The sequence below is a fragment of the Bombina bombina genome, chromosome 3 (assembly GCF_027579735.1).
Source record: "Bombina bombina isolate aBomBom1 chromosome 3, aBomBom1.pri, whole genome shotgun sequence".
Taxonomy (NCBI): Eukaryota; Metazoa; Chordata; class Amphibia; order Anura; family Bombinatoridae; genus Bombina; species Bombina bombina.
In genome coordinates, this window is record NC_069501.1 from 1,035,470,734 (window position 1) to 1,035,485,971 (window position 15,238).

At 42.9% G+C, this 15,238-nt stretch overlaps 1 protein-coding gene across 2 annotated transcripts in view; it reads right to left on the minus strand.

Annotated features, from left to right (window-relative positions):
* The window catches only part of LOC128654357 (ATP-dependent 6-phosphofructokinase, muscle type), a 232,063-nt gene that overhangs the window by 118,278 nt on the left and 98,547 nt on the right, over positions 1-15,238 (minus strand). For both annotated transcript variants that reach the window (XM_053708238.1, XM_053708239.1), the window contains 2 exons: positions 7,029-7,218; positions 5,392-5,557 (listed from right to left, as the gene is read on the minus strand). In XM_053708238.1, the coding sequence (XP_053564213.1) occupies positions 5,392-5,557; positions 7,029-7,218 (356 nt within the window). The remainder of the gene's footprint in view (positions 1-5,391; positions 5,558-7,028; positions 7,219-15,238) is intronic.

A 15,238-nucleotide genomic window follows, 5' to 3' on the forward strand; every position in this document is an offset into this window, starting at 1 on the left:
TTGGTACACATATTTCTAGTGGGCTCCACATCGGCTTTTAAACATAATGAACAAGCAGATTTCTCTGTATCAGACATGTTTAAACAGACTAGCAATGAAGCTAGCAAGCTTGGAAATTACTTTCAATAAGTTTACAAGCAATATAAAAAACGCTGCAGCGCTTATCAAAAACACAGTTGAATAACAATGAACTAATTCAGTTATAGTCAACAATTCTTAACGGTAAATGTATTAATTAGCAGAGGATTGCACCCATTAGCAAAAGGATGATTAACCCCTCAATACCCAAAAACGGATATCAAACTAAGATTTAACGCTTTTATCAGTCAAACACACTGTCACAGGTCTGCTGTGACTGATTACCTCCCTCAAAAATGAATTTTGAAAACCCCTGAGCTCTCTAGAGACGTCCTGGATCAAGGAGGAAGAAGCAGGAAGACTGTGCTAGAATTTTAACTGCGCAACAAGGCGCTAAAAAAAGGCCCCTCCCACTCATATTACAACAGTGGGAGACCTGATATAACGGTTTCTATGCAGAAAAATACGTTAGCCATGTGGAAAAAAATCATGCCCAAAAAGGATTTATCACAAAAGTACCTCACAAAACGAGTAACATGCCAGTAAACGTTTTAAAAACAAACTTTTTCAATGTCATGCAAAGTTATCACTAAGCCTGCTACCAGTCGCTTCTACTGCAGATAAGGCTTAAGCATTATTTCAGTATAACAGTATTTTCTCAGTCAAATTCTAGTCCCTAGAAAATAACTCAACTGCGCATACATTTATCAGCCTGATACCAGTCGCTACTACTGCATTTAAGGCTGTACTTACATCATATGGGTAACAGCAGTGTTTTCTTAGTCAATTCCATTCCCAGAAAATATTGTACTGCACATACCTCATTTGCGGGGGACCCCGCATGCTATTCCCATTTTCTGAAGTTACCCCACTCCTCAGAATGTCGAGAACAGCCAGTGGATCTTAGTTACGTCTGCTAAGATCATAGAAAACGCAGGCAGATTCTTCTTCCAAATACTGCCTGAGATAGAAAAAACAGCACACTCCGGTGCCATTTAAAATAACAAACTTTTGATTGAAGAATAATTAAGTAAAAACTCCAACTCCTCTCGTGATCTCCTTCTTTGTTGAGGGTTGCAAGAGAATGACTGGATATGACATGTGAGGGGAGGAGCTATATAGCAGTTCTGCTTGGGTGATCCTCTTGCAACTTCCTGTTGGGAAGCAGAATATATCCCATAAGTAATGGATGACCCGTGGACTGAACACACTTAACAAGAGAAAATTAATTATAGATCCTTTATAAAGTTCATCAGTTTAAAACCTTTTGCTGGATATGGAGAGTTCATCTGTGTAATTCTGCTTAGATAATAATAATAACAATAAATCCTTAACATCCTTTAACTGTCTGCCCAATTCTGATCACAGTGATCTGGTCTCAGAGCCAACTATGAGTAATACTTGTATCTTTAGTGTAGAGATGGCATATCATTCATCGCAACCTAATATCAATATTGCGAGGCTTTACGGTCTTGTAGTATGAGGACAGTACAGTGTGTGGAGTGAAGTTAGATGCAAAATAGCGCTGTAAGAAGCGATCTCAAAATATGAAAGTTTGTTTCACTTACTGTCTGCCTCTGTTAGTACTAACAAGCCGATTCTGGAGCCTGGGTATCCGGTCCGGGTGTTCTTGAAGATTATTTCTGTTGGTTCTTTTTAGGCTCTGCGGTCTTCAGTTCAGTATGTTGTCAGGGTCAGAAAGGCAACTACAGTAGGAGAAAGAGTTTAAAACTTTCTGACGCTGCCCACAAATGGCTCCCCAGCTGGATAGACTGGTGTCCGTAGTCACAATCTCCCAGGACGGTCTCAAGAAGCACGTGCCTTGGGACAGGTGATCTTGACACAGCCACCAAGATAGCGAGTCTCTCAACAGGTTGTCCCGAACTATCTGTTGTGACAGATCCGAATGGTCGCCGTTCCATTGTCTCAGCATGCATAGCTGTAAAGGTCTGAAATGGTATCTGGCAAATGGAAAGAAGTTCCATACAAGACACCATGAGTCCTCCATAAACTGGGCCACCGAAGGTCTCAAGGAGGCCTGGAGGGCAAGACATGCTGTTGTTAGCTTGTTGTTAACGTCTATGATCTGTTAGAAAGATCTTCATGGACACTGAGTGTATAACTGTGCCCAGGAAATTCCCCCTGGTATCTGGAGTAAGAGAACCCTTTTCCAAGTTTATCTTCCATCCATGTGACCGAAGAAGACTTAAAAGAAAATCTGAGTGATCCCTTGCTAGACGAAAAGATGGTACCTGTACCAAGATATTGTCCAGGTAAGGAGCTACTGCTTTACCTCAGGTTCTGGCCACCACTAGAAGAGCCCCCAGAACCTTCATGAATATCCTTGGAGCAGTAGCTAAGCCAAACGGAAGTGCTATGAACTGGAAGTGCCGATTTAGAAAGGCGAACTTCAGGAACTGGAAATGCATCCTTCCGATCTATAGTAGTCATAAACTGTCCTTCCTGAACCAGGGGAAGGATTAATCTTATAGTCTCCATCTTGAATGAGGGGACACTTAGAAATGTGTTTAGGCACTTCAAGTATAGAATTGGACGAAAAGTTCCCTCCTTTTTGGGAACCACAAAGAGGTTTGAATAGAACCCCAGACCTCTTTCTGATGCAGGTACAGGGATAATTACTCCTAAGGAGACTAGATCCCATACACAATCTAAAAAGGCTGTCCTCTTCTCTGGTCTTGTAGACAGTCTGGAGAGTAGGAATCTGCCCCTCCACCTTTCCCTCCAGTAACCGTAGAGATGATAGAGTCCAGACCTTGTCCGAATAAGATCTTCCCCTTGAAAGGAAAAGAAGGGAGTCTGGATTTAGAAGTCATATCCGCAGACCAAGACTTCAACCAGAGAGCGCTGTGGGCTAAGACCGCAAAACATGAAACCTTAGCATTCAGGCGAATAATCTGCATATTCGCATCACAGATGAAAGAATTAGCTACTCTTAGAGCTTTAATTCTCTCCTTAATATCCTTGAGAGGAGACTCCACCTCGATAAGTTCTGACAAGAGTCGCACCAGTAGGTGGCGGCCCTGGCCACCGCTGGTTGAAATAAAAATCCTGTGTGCTGGAACATTCTGCTTAGAAAAGTTTCCAACTTCTTATCCATATGTTCTCTAAAGGAAAAGCTATCCTCAATAGGGATAGTAGTACGCTTAGCTACTACTACCTTAGGGATGGAGTCCCATAGCTCTAATTGAGAGTTAGGGACCGGGAACAATTTTTTAAAAGTAGCTGAGGGAGAAAAGGATTTTCCAATTCTTTCCCATTCGTTACTAATAATGTTTGCCATACGAACTGGTACCGGAAAAGTTTGTGGGATCTTCCTGTCTTCATAAACCCTATCCAATTTAGGGATCTTAGGTTCCTCAGGTAACTTGGCCTCTGGAACCTCTAGCGTAGACAGGACCTCCTTCAGTAAAAAAACGCAGATGTTCAATTTTAAATCTAAAGGAGGGCTCCTCCGCCGGAGGAGATTTAGTAATAGAAGTCTCCGACTCCGAAATTTCACCCTCTGACGCCACAGAGGTTAACTCATGCTCGGATAGTTGTGACATATTCGCTAGATCCGATTGGAAATTAGATTAATGTAAAACAGGAGAACTGTGTTTAAACTTTCTCTTACGTTTCCGAAAGATAGGTAGGGCACTCAGGCCCGTGGACACAGCCGATTGTAACTGCACGGTAAAATCCGCAGGAAAAAGGCCCCCTCCAGACGGAGAAATAGCTATGCCGTGGGGAACTGCATGGGAAGCGGTTAGGGTAGAAAGGGTAGTAATGTCTCAGTTCACAGAATCCAGAGAGGTTGATGGCTAAGAGGGACTAATTGCGCTAGGGTTAATAGCAGACTTAGCTCCCTTCTTAGACTTTAAAACAGTACCCAGGCAAAAGGAACAAAATTGAGCAGGTGGGCAAACCACGGCCTCCTCACAATTTAAGCTGTATTATTAATCACTACAGAAGGAGTGGAACCTTCTAACGTATTATTAGAGTCCTCCATAGTAGGTATGTAATCCCACAGTAGAAAGAAAAACGATACAAAAATAAACGTTTTAAATATAGAAATACACCTTTATAAAACCAATGGCTGGGGCACTCACCACCTCCTAGACCCAGACAAGTTATCAAGAAACTCTCTTCAGGAGTGCTGTCTGCAGCAGGATCCTAAGGAAGTGAATGAAGCTGCACTCGATCACATGGTGCACAAGGCAGGACCTCCCCTGCTATAAAAAAGTGTGTGAAGCTATTAGGAGCTGCGCAACGTACAAAGTGAAAGTGAAACCTGCCTGTTCCAGCCAAAAGTACACAGTCTAAATTACGTTTTTCATAAATGTTAAAGCAGTATATAAACTCCCCAAACTGTTCCCAATAAACTCTGAGGAGATATTAACCCTTGATCCTACTGAGGTATAGAGGAGTAACACTGTGACCCTATACAGGAATCCCTGCTATAACAATAATGCAAACTTACCCTCCAGGATCCGTGCTGTGGAACAGATACAGCCTCTCAAGTGTGAAAGCCTTGTAGCGATGCTCTGACAGTATGGAAAAGCAAGCAGTGTAATTCGTTAACACTGACTGCTCAGGAGTTGTTAGATAGATAGTCTGGATGGCTTCGCAGAAAAACTTTCCCTGCATCTCCAGACTCTAACTTTCATCAATACTCTCACTGAGAGGTTTATATAATTACTTAAAACTCCAGTCCTCTTTTGAAGGGAACATACCCGTTAAGGACTTTCCGAATCTTCTGACACTTCACGAAAGGCAAAGAATGACTGGGGGGAATAGGGGAAGTGGGAGGGATATTTAAGCCTTTGGCTGGGGTGTCTTTGCCTCCTCCTAGTGGCCAGGTGTTGTATTTCCCAACAGTAAGGAATGAAGTCTTGGACTCTCCCTGCCTTATGGAAAGAAAAGGACTTTTTTTTATAGAAAAATATGCATTGTTTTGCACTCCAAGGACATACTCCTTGAAAAGCCCATTCATTATTTTTATATTATATCCTTTGCTGTTGCTATTTTGGGGCAGGTATAAATGTTCTCCTATGTGTTGTAGACTGTTACAGAAGACAGAAATGCTCACACATTTATTTTAGCTAAACTACAAGGTCACTAATGAGGTGGAAGATTACTGCACAAATGAATCATAAGTACAGTAAAGGGTCTTTATTTTACACAAACGGTTTTCTTTTTCAAGTTAAAACTGTTTAGTTTGAACCACTGTAATTCATCACAGTGGTTTCTGGGGTATACAGTGGTTGTGAATTTTATGCACAATTGCTTAGAATCAGGGAGGATAATTGTTACCTTTGTGCAGTAGTTGTAATTGCATCTACAATCTCCATTATTCTATGCAGGGCTGAATCTGTGCCAATAGTCATATCTGTTCCGCAGAAATCATTATCAATGGAACCAACCAAGCCAACAATATTCAAGAAGCTGGAGTTTTTGGCTTCCTCTGCAGTTATCTTTCCTACAGACATGTGAAGAATAAATTGAACATATGCTGAAATATCTAATACACCAGTATGACAATTAAGCAAAACGTATGTCCTTGTGCCTTTAATAAAATTAAGATCACATCATCAGAAAGTTAGGGTAATCTTGATTTCTGCAATCCATTTCTTATAACCTTATCCTTTTCACTGGTATTCTTCCCTTATCAACTTCTTCTCTACCACTCATAAAATAGATGTTAATAAAAATCCTTTAGAATTTACCATCACTTCAATTTTCTTGTTATAAATAAAAACCTGGCTATCAGCCGCTTTCTTTCTACGGCCGCACTCTTCTTTGGTGGCTTTCACTTCAGCAATTCCCCCAAGCTTAGCGACAAACAAGGAAGTTATTTGGCCTGCTATCTTCACCCTGCTGGATCTTCCAGTGCATGCCCCTCCATTCCCTCTCTCTCCTTCAGCTCCTTGACAATTCATGCCATGTGCCCTTTCTCTTGACCACCCCCTGAACGTAAGCTTTTTTCCTTTACTGCCTGGCTACCTTAGTTTTGTTCTTACAACATCACAGTGGACACACTTTTTTCTTTAACTTCTTTGCTTGGCCTTGGCCTCTTCCATTTGACATATGCCAGCTCAGCAATTGACCTTGTATTTTCCCATTTGTCTCAGTTATCTCATACTTTGTTTCCTCTGTCTGACCACCACCTCTTAAAGGGACAGTAAAAATAAAATGTAACTTCCATGATTCAGATAATGTACAATTAAAGAAACACAAAAAAACATTATTATATACTTATTTATTCAAATTTGCTTCATTCTCTTGGCATCATTTGTTGAAGAGTACACCTAGGAAGCAGCAATGCACAATTGGAAGCTAGCTGAACACATTGTGTAAGTCAATGACAAGAGGCATACATGTGCAGCAATTAGTCACCAGCTAACTCCCAGTAGTGCATTGCTCTTCCTAAGCTTACCTAGGTATTCGTTTAAACAAATTATACCAAGATAACAAAGTAAATTTGATAATAGAAGTGAAGCTGAAAGCTATTTCAAATTGCATGCTCTATCTATTTCATGAAAGGATATTTTTAGGTTTCATGTCCCTTTAACTTACTCTACTACCTCAGCCTTTATATCTACCTCTACATATCTGTAAAAATATTCAACCTTGAGACCATATAGCAATGTTCTCATCTCCTAGTCTCAAATGTATTAAGCACTTCCAGCTCCAGCCTAATTGCTTCACCCAGTGTCCCTCACACAAGCGTTCCACTCGTAATCTAGCCCCATGTGTTTAACCCTCCCCACAAAGGGGTTAAACACACAGCTAGCTGAAGTCCCAATTTGACTTGGACATTTCAACTCCTTGTAGCTGGTGAGCCAATTAGGGACAGCTATAGGGCTGCAATGTCTTGAACAAGACTTAGTGGTGTTTTTTTTTTTCCACATTGTTGATATATGCATTTAATTAAAAACTAAGCAACTTACCTGCTTTAACTAAATCATTTAACAAGCCAGTCCATTCCGCTCTGAAAGTGTCTGCCCCAGTCAAGCTACCATCTCCACCAATCACACATAAATTAGTAATTCCTTTTTTCACTAGATTAGATGCAGCTTTAAGTCGCCCCTCTCTTCCACGGAAATCTTGACATCGAGCGCTTCCTATGACTGTACCACCCTAAAAAAGGAAATTATTTGGTTATGGAATTTAGTGGACTACAATAAAGTTTTAAAACCGTTTTGTCATTTATTTTTACGTTCTAAGATGCCCTTTTTCCAATGACACAGAGAGTCCACAAATCCATTCATTTACTAGTGGGAATTCAACTCCTGGCCACCAGGTGGAGGCAAAGAACACCCAGCAAAGCTTTAAGTATCCTCCCACTACCCACAATCCCCAGTCATTCTTAGCCTGTGTAACATTGTAGAATTACGGCTCATTCCACTAGGGCTATCTCTTCCTCTTGGGCCTTTAAAAATTATGCTTCTATGGAACAGATTTGCAAGGCGGCCACTTGGTCATCATTGCATACTTTTCCAAATTTTCCAAATTCTATGGTTTTGCCTCAGCTGAGGCTTCTTTTGGGAGGAAAGTTCTTCAAGTGGTGGTGCCTTCTATTTTAGGTCTTGTCTATCCCTCCCTTCCATTCTGTGGACTCTAGCTTTGGTATTGGTTCCCACTAGTAATTGAATGTATTTGTGGACTCTCCATGCCATTGGAAAGAAAACATAATTAATACTTACCTGATCAATTATTTTCTTTCCTGGCATGGAGAGCCCACGACCCGCCCTTTATTTTAAGACAGCTTTTTGTCATTTTCCTAAACTTCAGGCACCGCTATACCCTTTGTGTCTTCTTCTCTTTCCATATTTCCTTGGCTGAATGACTGGGGATTGTACTTGAAGCCTTGCTGGGGTGTTCTTTGCCTCCACCTGGTGGCCAGGAATTGAATTCCCATTAGTAATTGAATGGATTCGTGGACTCTCTATGCCAGGAAAGAAAATAATTTATCAGGTAAGTATAAATTATGTTTTTGATTCTGTGCTTGCCAAGTCAATAATTTAAGGGGCAAAGAGGTCAAAATTGGAAAGTCCTTAAAAAATATAAACTCTTTACTTACATCTTAATTAAACACAAAAGCAGGGTGTGGTATGGCAGTAAACTAATAGCTGCATAATTAGGAGTAATAAAGTCATATCAAATGATATCAGCTTCAGAAGATATTAAAAAGGTTTAAATTTATTAAAAAACAGTTTGTTAGCTGAGGTAGTTAAATACAAAAAAATAGTTCAGGTTACACACTGCACATTTTACAAAAGTTGTGCCCATTATTTGCAAGATATGTTTCCCAGCCAGAGTTTAAATTTAATTACTTGATCTGTTTCTAGTGAAATTTTTAATTTTTCACATTTGAGTACAATCTTAAAGTGATTTAAAAACCACATTTTTTTCTTTCATGATTAAGATAGAACAAAATAAATTATGCTTACCAGATAATTTAATTTCCATCTGTATGAGGAAAGTCCATGGCTTCATTCCTTACTTGTGGGAAATACTGAACCTGGCCACCAGGAGGAGGCAAAGACACTCCAGCCAAAGGCTTAAATACCTCCCCCACTCCCCTCATCTCCCAGTCTTTCTGCCGAGGGAACAAGTAACAGTAGGAGAAATATCAGGGTATTAATGGTGCCAGAAGAACAACCAAAAAATTTAGGTCCGCCCAACGGAGAAAACAGGCAGGTGCCGTGGACTCTCCTCATACAGATGGAAATGAAATTATCTGGTAAGCATAATTTATGTTTTCCATCTTAATATGAGGAAAGTCCACAGCTTCATTCCTTACTTGTGGGAAACATATACTCAAGCTCTAGAGAACACTGAATGAAAACGGGAGGGTGAAAAAGAGAGGCGGACCCTATTCTGAGGGCACCACAGCCTGCAAAACCTTTCTCCCAAAAGATGCTTCAGCCGAAGCAAAAACGTTAAACTTGTAACATTTTGAAAAGGTATGTAAGGAGGACCAGGTAGCCGCCTTACAAATCTGCTCCATAGATGCCTCATTCTTGAAGGCCCAAGAGGAAGCCACTGCTCTAGTAGAATAAGCCCTAATCCTATGAGGAGGCTTATGTCCCGCTGTTTCATAAGCTAAGCAAATAATGCTCCTCAACCAAAAAGACAAGGAAGTGGATGAAACTCCTTAGTGGCTTGAAGATAGAACTTCAAGGCACGAACAACATCCAAATTATGAAGTAAACGCTCCTTTGAAGAAGGAGGACTAGGACACAAGGAAGGAACAAAAAACTCCTGATTGATGTTACGATCAGAAACAATCTTAGGAAGAAAACCTAACCCAGTACAAAGCATAGCCTTATCAGCATGGAATACTTGGTAAGGGGGCTCACATTGCAAGGCCGCCATCTCAGAAACTCTGCGTGCCGAGGCAATAACCAGTAAAAAGAGAACATTCCAAGACAATAATTTAATGTAAAGGCCATGCATAGGCTCAAACGGAGCCCTCTGCAACACCTTAAGAACAAGATTTAAACTCCAAGGAGGAGCGCTAGGTCGAAACACAGGTCTGATTCCAGACAGAGCCTGAATAAAACACTGGACGTCTGGAAGCTCAGCGAGCTTCTTGTACAGCAAAACAGATAGGGCAGAAATCTGCCCCTTAATCAAGCTAGCCGAAAGGCCCTTCTCCAGACCATCCTGGAAAAAAGAAAGAATCCTGGAAACCCTGACCGTATGCCAGGGAAATCCACGCTTTTCACACCAGAATAAGTACGTCCACAACACCTTATGATAGATGCGACGAGTAACCGGCTTACGGGCTTGAATGAGAGTATCAATAACTCTCTCAGAAAAACCTCTCTTGGCTAGGACTAAGCGTTCAATCTCCACGCAGTCAGCCTCCTCCGCCTGAGGATCCCTGGACCTCCACCCATATCTGTGTAGCTTGGTATTGAGACAAGATGCCATGAGATCTATCTCCGGCATCCCCTAACTGTTGCATATCTCCGCAAACACCTCGGGGTGGAGAGACCATTCCCCCGGATGGAAGGATTGTCTGCTGAGAAAATCCGCTTCCCAGTTGTCCACACCCGGAATGTGGATTGCTGACAGCGAACAGCTGTGGGCCTCCGCCCACTCCAGAATCAGAGATACTTCCCTCATTGCTAGGGAGCTTCTCATTCCCCCTGATGGTAAGTCACCAAGGTTATGTTGTCCGATTGGAATCTACTAAACTGGGTCAAACCCAGAAGGGGCCAAGCCTTCAGAGCATTGAAGATTGCTCGAAGTTCCAAGATGTTAATCGGGAGGAGGGATTCCTCTCGAGTCCACAGGCCCTGTGCCTTCCTGGCACCCCAAACGGCTCCCCACCCTGAGAGACTCGGGTCCGTAGTGACAATCTCACAGGATGGTCTCAAGAAGGACGTCCCTTGGGACAGATGATCTGGACAAAGCTACCAGGAGAGCGATTCTCTTGACCGGTTGTCCAGAGAAATCTGTTGAGACAAATCTGAATGATTGCCGTTCCACTGTCTCAGCATGCACAGTTGAAGAGGTCTGAGATGGAATCTGGCAAAGGGGATGATGTCCATGCAGGACACCATAAGTCCAATAACCTCCATACACGAGCCACAGATGGCCTGAAGGAGTGTGTAAGAAATATCCTCATAGATATGGTCAACCCTGGTACTGGGAATAAGAGAACTCTTTGCTAAGTTTATCTTCTATCCATGAGATCGAAGAAGAAAAAGAAGAGATTTCGAATGGTCCTCTGACAGACGACAGGACGGTGCTTGATCCAAAATGTCGTCTAAGTACGGTGCCACTGCAATCCCTCTGGTTTTAGCTACTGCGAGCACAGCGCCTAGAACCTTCATAAAAACTATTGGCGCCGTAGCCAGACCAAATGAAAGTGCAATGAACTGGAAGTGCTGGTCCAGCAACGCAAATCTTAGGAACCTAAAGTGTTCCTAGTCAATAGGGACCTATCCTTCAGGTCTATCGTGGTCATAAATTGTCCTTCCTGGACTAAAGAAGAATGAACCTTATTGTCTTTGTTTAAACACTTTAGGTCTAGAAACAGATGAAAAGTGCCCTTCTTTGGTACTACAAACAGATTTGAGTAGTATCCCAGACCTCTCTCTGCTGGACGAACCAGTACAATGACTCCCCAGGGCAGAGAGATCCCTCACACACCCTAGAAAGGCCTCTCTCTTTGCTGGCCTTGAAGACAGGTTTGAAAAGAGGAATCTGCCCCTGGGAGGATGAGACTTGAAACCAATCCTGTATCCCTGAGCGATGACCTCCAGAACCCACGGGTCTTGCACGTCCCCAAACCAAGCTTCTGAAAAGAGTGACAGTCTGCCCCCTACCAGATCCGAAGCCGGATCAGGGGCCGGCCCTTCATGCTGACTTTGACTTGGCGGGCTTCTTATTCTGCTTGGATTTATTCCAGGACTGAGGGGGCTTCCAAGTTCCCTCGGACTGCTCCGGCTTTGCAGAGGGCTGCTGACGTTGGGATTTGTCTGAACGAAAGGAGCAAAAAACATAAATTATGCTTACCTGATAATTTAATTTCCATCGAGGGGAGGAGAGTCCACGGCTTCATTCATTACTATTGGAAATTAAGAACCTGGCCACCAGGAGGAGGCAAATACACCCCAGCAAAAGGCTTGAAGACCTCCCCCACTTCCATCATCCCCCAGTCACAGGGAACCAGGAACAGTAGGAGAAATATCAGGGTATAAAAGGTGCCAGAAGATGATTAAATTTAGATCCGCCCAACAGAGATGCGGGCGGGAGCCGTGGACTCTCCTCCCCTCGATGGAAATTAAATTATCAGGTAAGCATAATTTATGTTTTCCATCTAAAGGGGAGGAGAGTCCACGGCTTCATTCATTACTATTGGGAACATATACCCAAGCTCTTGAGGACACTGAATCAAACCGGGAGGGTAAAAGGTGGACCCTAATCTGAGGGCACCACAGCCTGTAAAACCTTTCTCCCAAAAACAGCTTCCGCAGAAGCAAAAACGTCAAACTTGTAAAACTTTGTAAAAGTGTGTGAGGACCAGGTAACCGCCTTACAAATTTGCTCCATAGAGGCCTCATTCTTGAAGGCCCAAGATAAAACCAAAGATCTAGTTAAATGAGCCGTAATCCTCTGAGGAGACTTATGTCCCGCTGTCTCATAAGCCAAGAAAATCAAGCTCCTCAACCAAAAAGACAAACAAGTAGCAGAGGCCTTTTGCCCCTTGCGCTTCTCAGAATACACCACAAAAAGAGATGTAGACTGTCTGAAATCCTTGGTAGCCTGAACATAGAACTTCAAGGCACGAACCACATCCAGGTTATGAAGTAACCTCTCCTTTGAAGTAGAAGGGTTAGGACACAAAGAAGGAACCACTATTTCCTGATTGAAATTACGGTTAGACACCTCCTTGGGGAGAAACCCCAACCCAGTGCGAAGTACAGCCTTATCCGCATGAGACACCAGATAAGGAGGATCACATTGCAAGGCAGCTAGTTCAGATACTATGCGAGCCAGAAGAGAACCTTCGAACAGGAAGAGAACCTTCCAAGACAAAATCTTAACGTCTATGGAATGCATAGGTTCAAACGGAACCCTCTGCAAAACCTAGGTTTAAGCTCCAAGGCGGAGCCGACTGTCTAAAGACAGGCCTGATTCTAGACAGAGCCTGAACAAAAGATTGGATGTCAGGGAGGGAAATCTGTCCCTTTAAGGAACTAGCGGCAAGACCCTTCTCCAACCCATCTTGGAGAAAGGACAGAATCCTAGATACCTTCACCTTATGCCAAGGATATCCATGTTTCTCACACCAGGACAAGTAAGTCCCCTGGATCTTGCCACTGCAAGCAGTGCTCCCAGAACCTTTGTGAAGACTCTTGGGCCGTCTCCAGTCCAAAAGGAAGGACCACAAACTAACCCTGTGTGCTGAAACTTCTTTCTCAACATGTTTTCCAGCTTTTTATCCATGGGCTCTTTAAACGACAAACTATCCTCTAGGAGAATAGTTGTACGCTTCATGAGCGTAGAGATAGCATTAGGGATGGTTCCCCACAGCTCAAGCTGAGAGTCCGGAGCAGGAAACAGTTTCTTAAAGGAAGAAGAAGGGGAAAAGGAAGAACCTAATCGCTCCCATTCGTTTTTAATATTATTAGCCATCTTGACGGGAACCGGGAAAGACTGAGGCACTACCCTGTCCTCGTATACCTTGTCAAGCTTAGGAATCGCAGGTTCCTCCAGTATCTTAGGTTCCGGAACCTCCAGAGTAGCAATCACCTGCCGTAGCAGAAAGCACAAATTCTCCATCCTAAACCTATAACCAGGCTCCTCCGCCGCCGGAGGATAAGATGACACGGACTCTGACCCAGAAGGGGCCGCCTCCAAAGAGTCGGAGTGGGCCTCGTCATCGTATAGAGCCTCTGGATCTTCCATCGGCAAGAACAAACCCTGGGTCGGGCCTCTATGATAAACCCTATGCTTGCACTGAGCAGAACGTGGTAAGGCACCGATTCCAGTTGGTCCACAAAGTCTGACGGCCAACGAATCTCTCCCGAAGGAGTAATGGTTGGACCATGGGGCGCTGCATGTGCAGTCGGAGATGAATGTAGGGAACGCACCTCCAGGGACGATCCCCTTAGAGGTGGACGGCTCAGTAGTATTAGACATCCGTTTACATTTAGATGTTGTAACTTTATCAAGGCATGTGGAACATAGTTGAGCAGGCCGATCTACCAGAACCTCCTCACAATAAAGACAGAAATTAGACTTCGTTTGCGCTTTTGGGTAGACTAACGTAATTAACAAAAAGGCACCTTTATACCACCAATGGCTGGGGAACTCACCACCTCCTAGGACTCTGACAACAGAAACCGCTACGTCTCCTGCGCCATAGATCATAGAGGATAGACATACCCAGTCCCTTGGAATGCCTGGCAGGACCACCCCTGCACTAGGAAAAAATGCGCCAAAAATGGCCACGCAAAATTCCCGCAAGTAACCTGAAAGTTCCACACATTGCCAATAAACAATATCATGTATAAACCCCCCCCCCTGTTCAATAATTTCCCTTCCAGGAATATTAACCCTTGATTCTGTAAAAATAAAAAAGTGCCACACTGTGACCCTGTCTTCTATGTTATCATTATTAATAAAAAATGAAACAATCTTACCAGAATCTACGCTGTGGAACAGGAACACGGACCTTCAAGTGTGACAGGTTAGTAGCCTCGCTCCTGACATGGACTTGAGTGTAGAAAGCAGGTAACGAAACTCGTCAACACTGATTGCTTATGGAGCTGTTAATATGAGTAGGGATGGTTTCGCAGAAAGACTCTCCCTGCATCTTTGGACTCTAACTTTCGCTCAGGCTCTCACTGAGAGGCTGACAGGACTACTTAAAACTCCACTCCTCTGCCATCCTCCATTGATAAAAGGCAAAGAATGACTGGGGGATGAGGGAAGTAGTGGAGGTATTTAAGCCTTTGGCTGTGGTGTCTTTGCCTCCTCCTGGGAGCCAGGTTCTTAATTCCCAATAGTAATGAATGAAGCCGTGGACTTTCCACCCCTTTAGATATAAATTAGGACCTTGTCCCTTAGGCTTGTTCTTCTTGTCCTGCAGTAAAAAAGGCACCTTTGCCTCCAGTAACCGTGGATAAGATAGAGTCCAGACCCGGACCAAAAATAATCTTTCCCTTGAATGGGAGGTGTCAGGTAGTATTGCTTACCCACATGCACTCTCTCTAATTGTCAGGTACATTGCCACCTGCACTCTTTCATCACACACCACTCGTGCTTTTCTGATATTATGTGTTTTTCTGATATTTCTGACATTAGGTACTTTTTCTGACATTAGGGGCTTTTTCTGATATTATGTGCTCTAATGATATTATGCTTCAATGACATTATGCGCGTTACTGATATTATGTTCGTCACAGATGCTGCTTGTTTTTCTGGCATATGACCTATGTAATGTGTACATCTTATTTCCATTACCACAAACAAACAGTTTAATTTTTGTTTCATTTTCCACAAATATGTTATGCAAAATTACCAAATAAGGCTGTAATGCTACTTGCTATGCAAATAATACTTTGTTACGTAACGGATGTCTGCGTACATCCATAAGCTATATAACTCAGTGCCTACCCATAATAAAACGAAT